At 36.3% G+C, this 12,038-nt stretch overlaps 1 protein-coding gene across 2 annotated transcripts in view; it reads left to right on the top strand.

The window, feature by feature from the left end:
* The window catches only part of slc1a2b (solute carrier family 1 member 2b), a 62,750-nt gene extending 55,642 nt beyond the window's left edge, over positions 1-7,108 (top strand). The window contains exons 9-11 of one of the 2 annotated variants that reach the window (XM_079411664.1): positions 89-223; positions 382-616; positions 3,667-7,108. In XM_079411664.1, coding sequence (XP_079267790.1) covers positions 89-223; positions 382-616; positions 3,667-3,741 — 445 coding nt within the window. In that variant the 3' untranslated portion in view covers positions 3,742-7,108. The remainder of the gene's footprint in view (positions 1-88; positions 224-381; positions 617-3,666) is intronic. The other variant, XM_079411665.1, reaches the window with a different exon arrangement.
* The last annotated feature ends 4,930 nt before the right edge of the window (positions 7,109-12,038 follow it).

Here is a 12,038-nt window from a genome sequence, read left to right as displayed (position 1 = left end):
CTTTAAATTGTTCTGGACAAGAATTTCTACTAAAAGATTTATGTGTAAATCCGAATGAGACTAAAGTGCTTGCATTCCCATCATTTAGTCTTACAGCAACACTTGCCAGCGTTGGGGCAGCGAGTATCCCCAGTGCCGGACTGGTCACCATGTTACTCATTCTGACAGCTGTTGGACTTCCTACTCAAGATATCAGTCTGCTGGTGGCTGTTGACTGGCTTCTGTGAGTATTCTGATCCTAGACCTATTTGGTCCAGATTGGGACTTTTAAATGTTCAGTGACAGCATTGCCTGCATATTTAAGAGAATCCTACTCATGTTCAGGAAATGTATGTGACTGCTGAACAGAGCCTTCCATCTTTTTTGTTTTTTTCTCCTCAGGGATCGTTTCCGTACCTCAGTTAATGTGGTTGGAGACTCATATGGGGCTGGCATCGTCTACCATCTGTCCAAGGCAGAGCTGGATGCTCTAGACGCCCAACATGGGAAGTCTGATGACATAGAGATGCTGACCAAGACCCAGTCCTACTATGATGACCTCAAAAACCATCATGAAAACAACTCCAACCAGTGCGTCTATGCTGCTCAAAATTCAGTTTTATTAGATGATTGCAAGGTACAAGTCACGCTTATGGACGTAGAGACATCTACATAACACATCCCTGCATGCTCTCTATGTCTCTTTTCTGATATCTTTTGCATGTTTGCATATATGTATATGCACAAACATGTATGTGTGTATGTACATACATGGTAGCTACAGTATAATTGCATATGTACTCATATTTCTTTGCTTCTTTTCCTGGAGCATATTTTGAGCATATTACAACATAATGTTTTTTTTTTTTTTTTTAACATCAGTGCATCAAAATCTATATCAAATCAATGAATTCATTATTATTTTCACCATGAACTCAGCAGTTAGCAGCTTTTTTCCTACATCAGTTATTTAAATGTTATGTGCAGTTGACCTAAATTCAGTTGAGATAATCAACTACAAGCTATACCTATCAAAGCTCCTTTCCACCATCAGGCCGATTATTCAGGGCATGGTGTGGAGCTGTTTTACTTGAATATGCGGATGCAAACCATTAGCAAATCGTGCTGCATAAAACCTGCAGTGACGTGATAATGTGTTTAGTGCAGTACACTATTATTCTACAAGGCTTTTTCATCAAATAGCTAGCTCATTAAAACTCATATATCAATATAGGACTCATATAATATTGTGTCCTACGTAGCTAGAATGGGAAATTTCCCCTTTCTGCATGATGTGAGCATCCTATACAACACAAACTCTCTAGGGTTTATTCACAGTATCATGTCGTCACAAACTCTTGCGTGACCAAGGTAACATGCATCCTAATCTTAAAAAGAAACTATAACCGTGGCAACTGGCAAGCATCTTGCTGCAGGGTTTGGTAACAATAACCCTTCAGCCTGATGGTGGAAAACAGGCTTTATTCAACTCTTATGTATTTATGATACGGAGGCTTTATTGAGTCAAGTCAAGTCACCTTTATTTATATAGCCCTTTTAACAATACAGATTGTGTCAAAGCACTTAACAGGATCTAATTGTAGGATAGAGTGTCAGTAATGTATACAAATAAGATTAAACACTCAATTTTCAGGTAAGGCATTTCATTATTGAATTCAGAGATGTGATTGAGTTTGTCATTATTAAGTTAAGCCTAAAGTTCACATACATTTGCTGATAATCAAGTTTGAGAACATCAGCAATTAAGCATTGAGACTAAACAAAAGAGTAGACACATCTTCATCTTTTGTTTGGTGTATAATAGACAGAATGCCTGCTCCTGTTTTCTGCTGTCTGTTGTGCATGCATGCTCTGGAAGCAAACAATAACTTAACAAAAACTAACCCATTTTATCAAAATGCAATCCATTGTAGAAGCCTTGCAAATTAACCACTCATAAATGCTTGTACTATTGTTGTACCTTGTTATTTATATTTATTTTTTAATGAAAAAAGACTATGTTTTGTTTTCTGTCATAGAGCAGTTTGTGTATTTGTCATTGAATATTCTACATATATATAGTATATATGTATATATATATATATATATATATATACAGGTGAATGGTCAAATGGCTTTAGTGTCAAGGTGTACCTTGGAGCTCAGAATTCTAAATGACAGAAACAAAAGTATTCATCAATATGCAATGTTTTATAGTAAAAATTAAACAACTGCATATATATATTTCCTGAATGAAATAGAGTTAATGTTAATCTAAAAAAGAGGCCAAAAGCAGAAGTGTCAACTTTAGCTGAAGTAGACACTGATCGCAAGCATTCATTATGACATCAGCACTGGCAGTTAGATTGTGAATATAATTTGTGTAAATTTTAAACAACCACATCAAGAATGATACCTATACCATAACAACTCTAAGAGAATCTGGCTATTAAGCCTGAAGTCATACGTCTTTGCCAAACTCTCCTTCAGATCACAAAAGCAAACAGCACACAGTGTTAAAGTGAGAGTTTACTTAAAAATGCAAGGGTACTACCACGATCAAGGCATAGAAATGTAGTAAGAGCATTGTTAAAATAGTCCATCAGTGGTTCAACCGTAATTTTTCGAAGCTATGAGAATATTTTTTGTGTGCAAAGAAAACAAAAATAACAACTTTATTTGACAATTCTTCTCCTCCACATCACCGTAGTGCCATTTTGGAGAGTATTACAAGGCATGCATGTGCTTTGCTCTGAACGTAAACAACACATACGCATGCATGTTCTGCGTCAGCAGCACTACGCGCATGCATTGTTTACGTGCAGGAAAAGCAGGCGCATGCATCATGACGTGAAGGAGAAGAATTGTTGAATAAAGTAGTTATTTTTGTTTTCTTTGCACACAAAAAGTATTCTCGTAGCTTTGTAAAATTATGGTTGAACCCCTGATGTGACATTGACCATTTTAGCGATGCCCTCACTACATTTCTGTGCCTTGATTGTGGTAGGACCCTTGTTCTCTATTGAGGGTCAGAAAGCTCTCGATTTCATAAAAAATATCTTAATTTGTGTTCTGAAGATGAACGAAGGTCTTATGGGTTTGGAACGACATGAGTAATTAATGTCAGAATTTTCATTTTTGGGTGAACTATCCCTTTAATATACAAAACACATGGTGTGCTGGACAGTACTACCAAAAAATCATGATCTTGACCCTTGTTTTCAGAACGAAATCTCACTTTGTCTGACAGTGATCGATCTTTTCTGAATTGTTAAAATATTGATGTCTTTGGCGCTGTAACCAGAGCCTGTAGTTTACACTGTTAGTTTTTAAAAGCTCGGCTTAAGGTGTGCTGTTAATGAATTGTGCTCATAAATGGCTGTTGAGATGGTCTTCTCACTTGAAAACGAGTCAAAGCTTTGACCCAGAAACATTACTATCGGTCAATACATCACGACAACGATGGTAACAACACAAAGGAGCAATACAATATTGTTCCGCTATCCGGATCACTTTCAGAACAAAAAAGGTAAAAACAGCCATCTGTCCGACTTTTACATTTTGCATTCAAAATATTTTTTTGGTTGCATTTGTTTGCTGAAAGGAGCGTACTTTTGCTAAAAGTCTCAGAATTCTTTGCTCCGGAGAGATCTTACTTACTGCTGAAATCTCAAAAATCTCTTTCAGGTAACCTTGGCAGCCACAAACGGCTCAACCACGGAGTACACGCACGTTGAGGAAGAACCTTGGAAAAACGATTAATGCAAGCACACAGACCCCAGCACCCCAAAAGAGAGAGAAAAAACAACCTGTATTCATGCACATAAAACAAATGGGTTTTTGTAGTTTATTTGTATGGTTTCTATTCTTTTCTAACATGTTTTTAACAATATTATATTGTCTCATGTAACTCAAGAATGTGAGGCCAAAAGCTCACACATGCAACTGACATAATGTTATTGAGGCAGTTACCCTAAATTATTTGCGATGCTATAAATATATATACATAAACTTCCAAACGTATGTATTTTGAAAAGGGGTGAAAAATGTGAATTGTTCAGAGGGAGAACAGACAGATAACAAAGCTTCTTGCTGAGCCATCGCCCACTGCTGTTTATATGACGGAAACCTGCCTCTAGTTCTTTTGGCCTCACGCTGAGCTACCTTGAGCAACACCGTAGCACCTCTCAGTCCGAACAAATCTTACAGCCGCTTCTCAGAAGGCTAATATGGTGTTGCTAGGATACAAAAGTAGGGACGGAGGCGAGCGCACACAGATGGAAGGAAAAGCACAAGTCGCGTTTATTTGGAGAGCCTCCTCCCCTGGAGCTCCTTTTATCACATCGCTCACAGGAGTGGGGGGTTTTCTGTCAAGGAAACGGATGGTAGGGTGTTTCTCGTATGTATGTTGGTGGCACAATAGCACAAAAACCTTTCAGGCCATTATATTTTCCATTTCAGGTCTTACAAGAGCCCGTTGCGTCATCCAGATGTACTGAAATATGAATGCATGCCTTACGTTTAGTTCACAATAAAGCACAAATTGTCTATTTATGTTTTCAACCAAAACATACAGTGAAAATACAGATGATGGCTTCAGTGTTAAAAATCATCAACCTTTGAGATTCCAGAAGTGCATCTTTTCAAATAGCATGCCTATTTTTATATGATTTGGTGTGGTGTGCACTATAACCGTGACTGGTATTATTAACAACTCTATTTTGATTACTAATATGTCCAGTATGCTGATAGCGCTCAACCCATCTAAAGTAGATCAATGCCTTTGCCCACACACAGTATATATTCAATTTGTATTCTACAGTTGCTCTAAAGTTTTTCCTTCCACTGGTGAGATATAGAGATATACTCAAGCATATAAAATATATACTCTTTTGTTTTTTCAAATATTTTGTCAGGGAAAACGAAACATTGCTAATGGTAAAGCCCAGTTAGCCTGCTGGAGAGAACTGTTTACCTGTTTTTATAATCCAAGTATATTTAAATGCCTAATGCCTTTATTTCTTTCACTGCTGACGTCTTTTTTTTTTTTACTTCTATTTTAAATGAGCTGAAGTTCTTACCTCAGAGAGACATCGCCAAGGCTATTGTAACTATTTTTAAGCAGTTTTTCTTTTGAGCTTTGGAAATCACATCTAAACTAACTATGAAGACGTATTAGTATTACAATGAAAGGGTTAAATCGTCATAAAGAGGAGTATTTTGTAACTGACCTGAGCCAAAACGCTACCTCTGGATGTACTATCCTCTTATTCATCTCTGACAGCATCTATCCCTCATATTGCAAAAGACTGTTTCTTAGCCCCTTAATGCTGCAAAACACTCATAGGCCATATCACTTCCTGTTAGACTGACCAATCAACACGCATATTCCACATACCTCACTATGCCAATCAGAGATTCAGACAAAAATACTTTTTCTTTCAAACGAGTGATAAATCCAGATGAAAACACTTCTTCTCTGTGTATGATCTTTGATCACAAGATTCTAAAATTTTGTTTTTGGTTTTTTTTTTTATTTGTGTATTTGTTTGAGAATTCTTTTAAACACTACCCTGTGTCTGACAAATTTAAACAAAGATAACAATAGAATTCTACCCCTAGTATGTCTAATTAAAGACATCTTGCTATGATGCTTTGCGTACTAAACAGCTCTTTGATGTTCCAGTGTTCTAACCCTTGCCAAGAGAATAAATGCCATATGAACACAAGTTCATGTTGCCACATTATATAGTATGTGGAATCATAATGTGAATTTTAGATGTTGTGAGTGTTGCCCATTAAAAAAAGCAGATGTTTGAGACTGCTGAGATTGTTTGGTCATTGATCGTTGAGCCACTCTTGTGTTTTATCTCACTGTTAGATGCATGGACATTTAGTGTTTTTGCACCAGTTTCTTAAAAAGCATGAATCTGAAGTGCCTCCTTGCACTTTGTGTATATACTGAAGGCAGAGGCGTCGCTAGTGGGGGAAGAGCGGCCCTGAGCACAGAGTCCTGCACTATTGTGGGGCCCCTCAGGGTCCTCTCACCCCTCTCCCTCCCCAATCCACCCCCCACTGAGGGGACCACAGTCCACGAGTCCTGTCGAGGAATATTGACCCAATGAAATGTGCTGTACAGGGGGCCCAGAAAACCTAGCGAAGCCACTGATTGTAGGTTAGTTGAGATGAGTGTTTAATTGATGTGACAGTTTTAATGAAGTGTTTTTGTAATCCTATAGAAATTATACCCTCTCTGTGCTGCATAAGGTAAAATTCTATAGTGAAATAGAAAGGTAGTACTTTGCTTGAGTTTAATTCAGACTAGTTCTCTCAGCAATTTCATATCAATTATTCTATCTGATCTATGTTTGGAATGTTTTTCCCTACATACATTTATGTGTTCCTACATTTCTATGTAATCTAACATCAGACTCAAAAAAGAAGATATTTGTATATTATATATAGCATCTCAAAATATTGAAGCTATGTTTTTGAAGATGTTATACAATAAACATGTTGTCTTAATGTGATCATGAGAACATGTTGTCTTATATATGCTTGTGTTATATGTACATCAAACATATGTAACATCCTAAAGTTATGATAAGATATGCTGAATTTTAATATACTTGATGATATAAAGCACACTGTATTAAGTCTGTATTGAGCCACATCCACAGTCTCTGTAAAACATTTCTCAGTTTCATGCCTCAGTCTGTCTTGCACTTGACTTTCCAATGTTTCTTTCCAGTGTTTCTGATATATTTTATACACGCACACAGACACAAAAATTTACAGGCTATTGTGATATATATATATTTTTTTTCTAGAATAACCCAGGTTTATTATTCTGACTTAATTGAGTACATCTGAAACCATCATTAGTAGATGGTTTGCATTTCTTATATTGGTCTTATACGTAAACCCATCTGTTCTTTTCTCTCACCCTTTTTGTGATGTGATTTTTTTTTATGTAAAGGGAGAAGAAACTATAGTCAAAAGGGAAGTGGTAAAATAAATGATTTCCTTGTCTTAGCTGTGAAATAAAAGTGAATTCATGCATATCAATATGTGTTGTACGATTGGTGTACATACAGTTATTATAACTAATAAATGTTGATTCATAACTAATTAAAGACTTTTTTATTGACATGATAGGGTGTTTAATTCAGGCAGATGAGGATCTAGTGGGGACGTGGGTTTGGAACTAATATAGTATAGAGTGTGAAAGCACTTAAAATGAGTCTGTGCCAGTGAAAAATTTGACTAAGCACGTGTTTGCGCCATAGGAAATAAAGAGCAGTGGACCGAGAACAGAACTCTGAGGGACACATAGAGAAACCAAAGCTATAGGGAGAGAGTTTTCATGTTGTTCCTGTAGCTGTGGGAGTGTTAGATGGCACCTGTTATGGAAAAAGTTCAACTTCAAGTTCGGTTTATTTCTAAATCACATTTAATCACGGCCACAGGCTAACCAAAATGCTGTACAATAATTACAAAACACAGATTATAAAATTACAATAATTAGATTAGATTAGATTAGATTAAACTTTATTGTCATTGCACATGTAAGGTACAGGGCAACGAAATGCAGTTAGCATCTAACCAGAAGTGCAATAAGCAGAGGTACAGGATATACAGTGCCTACAATATGTTACATATGTACAGAAATATACAGATAAGGCAGTAGTACTATGGACATAATTTACAAATTTTTAAATACTATCAGTATGATATACAGATGGGTGATATGAACATACTATACAGATGGATTGTGCAGTAAATGTATGTACACTGTGAGCAAAAACTATGAATATAATTACAAATGGATATGAATAAGCTATACATTAAGATATATAAACACTAGTGCAATGAACATTGAAAGTGCATAGAAATAAAAATTTCCAGTGCATAGTACTCAGTGTGTGGAGGTTTTTTTTTTGTTTTGTTTTTTTAATCGATTTAATGATGGGGAGGGGTGAAGAGTTTGTGGTGGTGTGTGAGGGGGGTATCATTGGGCAGAGTTTAGTAGGGAAACAGCTGTAGGGAAAAAGCTGTTCCTGAGTCTGCTTGTCCTTGTTCGGAGGCTCCTGAAGCGCCTCCCAGAGGGCAGTAAGTTAAACAGTCTATGTTCAGGGTGAGAGGAGTCCATAAGAATGCCGCGAGCTCGGCGTAAACAGCGTTTTCTCTGGACGTCCTCAATGGCAGGAAGTGGTGTCCCTGTGATGCGTTGGGCGGTTTTCACCACCCTCTGCAGTGCCTTGCGGTCAGCAGCTGAGCAGTTCCCATACCAGACTGTGATGCAGTTGGTCAGGATGCTTTCAATTGCACACCGGTAGAAGTTCACCAGGATGGTTGGAGACAGGTGGTTCTTCTTCAGTGTCCTAAGGAAGAAGAGGCGTTGGTGTGCCTTCTTGACTAGGCTGGATGTGTTGGTGGTCCAGGTCAGGTCCTCCGAGATGTGGGTTCCCAGGAACTTGAAGCTGGAGACACGTTCAACAACCATCCCGTTAATGTGGATGGGGTCATGCGTTCCACTTTTCTTCTTCCTGAAGTCTTCTTCCTGAATAATTACAAGTACACAGAAGAAAAACAAAAACAACAACCAATTAGAGACAATAAAAATTACGTCAAAAGCCGAGACAAACAAATGAGTTTTGAGAATGGATTTAAACTCAGGTTTGTGTCACATACACATCAAATTCAGAAACTCATCACCCACACTTCAGAAAACATCAATGATAAAACAACCATTTTTTAACTTCCCTTCTAAAAATACTTTCTTCTTGTATCTCTTGTATATACCCAGGTAATTTATTCCAAGCAACAGAACTAGAATATAGAAAATAATTTTTCCCCATTTCACTCTTAAACCTACAAGGATATATATCATTTCTACTCGCCCTTGTAGAATGACAATGAATCTCTCTTACAAACACATAATATTTTAACAAATAATCCGGAACCATTTTCTTTAAAATCTTAAACACCATAACTAGTTTAAAAAAAATGACCCTTTATTACCCTTTTTTCAACCTTTAAAAAGCCAATTTTCCTAAAATGTTCATCTCCCAAATGCATCAATGGATGTACTTTAAAAATAACCCTACACAACTTATTTTGAGCAGTCTGTAATTAATTTTTTTATTTTTTTGAGATACCACTATACCAAAAGACTGCAGCATAATCAAAGTGTGACTGCACCAACGCCCCAGTCAACATTTTTGGAGTTTCAGAATCTAAGAAAGCCACCTGTCTTGCAATAAATTTTATACGATTACAAATTTTACAGTGAGCCAAAGCAGCCATTTTTTCTCCAGTCAAATTACTGTCTAAGACACAACCCAAATATTTTACTTCTCGTTTAGGTGTAATAATTTTATCCCCAACCTTTACCTCAAAACTAAAGCATTTTTTTCAATTTAACAGCCAAATCAAATAATATAACTTCTGTTTTCCCCAGATGTAAAGACAATTTATTTTGACAAAACCACTCGGATACCCCTTCAATCTCTCTACTTAATTCATTTTCAATATGTTCTTTCTTCTCATGAGAGACAATTATTGCTGCATCATCTGCATATAATAAAAGCTTATTAGAACAAGCCATTTTTTAAATCATTAATATATAATAAAAAAAGTAAAGGACCTAATGCACTCCCTTGCGGAACCCCATAAGAATTGATTAAACAGTCTGAAAGCACCCCATTTAAATCTACTATTTGACACCTATTTTCAAGGTAAGGCTTAATCCATTTACAGGCCATAATACTAAAACCCATCGCTTTAACCTTTAACAGCAGATGTGATCAATTGTATCAAATGCTTTTTTAAAATCTAACAGTACCATCCCGTTTAACTTCCCTTTATCCATTTCTTTCCTTATATAATCCGTTAAATATAAAATTGTTGTCTCGGTAGAGTGTTTTCTCCTAAAACCAGATTGAAACTCATACAGTATGTTATATTTAAAAAGATAGTCTTCTATCTGCTCAAAAATAATCTTTTCCATCACCTTTGATAATGCACTCAAAATTGACTATAATTTTGAGTGCATTATCAATGCCTATAATTATTACATTATTGTAATAATTATAGGCATTATTGCCTATAATTATTACATTCAAACCTACTACCTTTTTTAAAAAGGGGAATAACTCTTGCTTGTTTTAATTCATCTGGAACCTTACATTTACAAATTGAAAGATTTATAATATGCGTAACCATAGGAGTAATAATATTGGCTGAATCCTTAAGAAACTTCACTGGAATATTATCTAACCCTGTTGCTTTACTACTTTTAAGATTTATTAATTTCTCAAAAACATTACTCTCCTTTACTTTAGTAAACGAAAAACCTCCTGGCAAAATACCACATTTAGCATAATACTCCTTAACTAATTTATCATTAAAAACACCACTTTGTGCTAGAAGCTCATTTACCAATTTCTCTGCAACAGTAGTAAAAAATCTATTAAAATTATTTGCTATCTTTATCTGATCGAAAATCAAACTTCCATCTACATTAAGGCTAATTTTAGAACATTTAGTCTTTGTCTCTTTTTGATACCGTAAATGATTTAATACTCTCCATAATTTTTGAGAATCCTGCTTCATTTAATTTTTTTAGCCTCTTTTACCTTATCTCTTACCTCATTCCTTTTACGTTTAAATTCCTGAAAATTATCATTATTTCTATCCCTTTTAAAAACCTTAAAACTATCATTACGCTCCTTAATTGCCTTTAAAATACTATCCATCATCCAAGGTTCCGTCCTTTGCTTCATTCTTATATCCTTATAAGGTGCAACCTTACTCAAAACTTCTAAAAAATTAATCTTAAACCTATCGCAGGCCATATCCACATCATCACACTGCAACACCTCAGTCCAATTAACCTTACTAAGTTCCTCTGTAAAGTCTTGTGGACTGTATTTCTTGAGAGATCTTAATTTTACTGTATTATGTTGCCTTATAGACTCTCTCCTAATTTTCCTGATTACATAAACAATACAGTGATCACTAATACCAGCATCAAGAACACCACTTCTACAAATCTTAGAATTATCAGATACCAATACAATGTCAATGACAGTTTCAGGCGTAATTCTAGTAGGATCCACAATAATCTGTTTTAACGCATACGAGTCACAAAATAAATTAAAATGTTTATACATTGTAGTATCATGTTTTCCATATCCGTATTTAAATCCCCCATAATTATCATCTCTTGTCCAATATTAAAATTAGAAACACAAAATCTCATCAAGTCTCTCATAAAAATCATTCTGATCAGGTGGGCGATAACAAATACCCACTAAAATAGGTTTACTCTTGGGTAAAAAAATATCCTGCCAAATAGCTTCAATAGCGGCACTGACCAGATCTTTTCTCTCCTTAAACAAGACATCAGATCTAATATATGCACATACTCCACCACCTTTACGATTCCTATCGCTTCTTAACAAAAAGTAATTTGCAATATGTATCTCGGTGTCCAAAATTGAGTCATCCAACCATGTTTCACTGCAACCAAACAGAGACACGTTGGATTCCTGACATAAAAGCCGCAAATCACTTATCTTTGGAAGCAGACTCCTGACGTTGAGATGAACCAAGTGCAATCCCTTCAAAGTACCAATGTCCCTCATTTCCTTGATCTCCGAACTCATTCGATCCCGTGAAAACTGCGTCTTCCTCAAACGACCCAACTCTGGGTCTCGATGTCCACGGAGTCCTACCACCTTCCTCAAATGTAGGAAACTCATCCACCGCACCATTTTCCATTCGAAATACCTCTCTTGTTTCAAAACAAGGAAGCAGATCTCTCCAACAACCCGCTATAGAACTCCATTCCACAGCTATTTCCGAGCTCCGCCATTGCTCGACAGTCGAACCCCGGTATCTCATATCAGAATTGTCCGAAATGATACCTTCAAAATCCCTCGATACAGGCCCAGGACATTGATGAATATCTCCAGACAAAAGGAGACACATCATAATAATCAACCAGTCACTTAAATGCCTTTTAATGTTTCCACTGCGTCGTTGTTTCCTCG

This window comes from Barbus barbus, assembly GCF_936440315.1.
Source record: "Barbus barbus genome assembly, chromosome: 48".
Lineage (NCBI taxonomy): Eukaryota > Metazoa > Chordata > Actinopteri > Cypriniformes > Cyprinidae > Barbus > Barbus barbus.
Note: the sequence above shows the minus strand (reverse complement) of the source record. Positions and strands in the feature narration are given on the sequence as shown.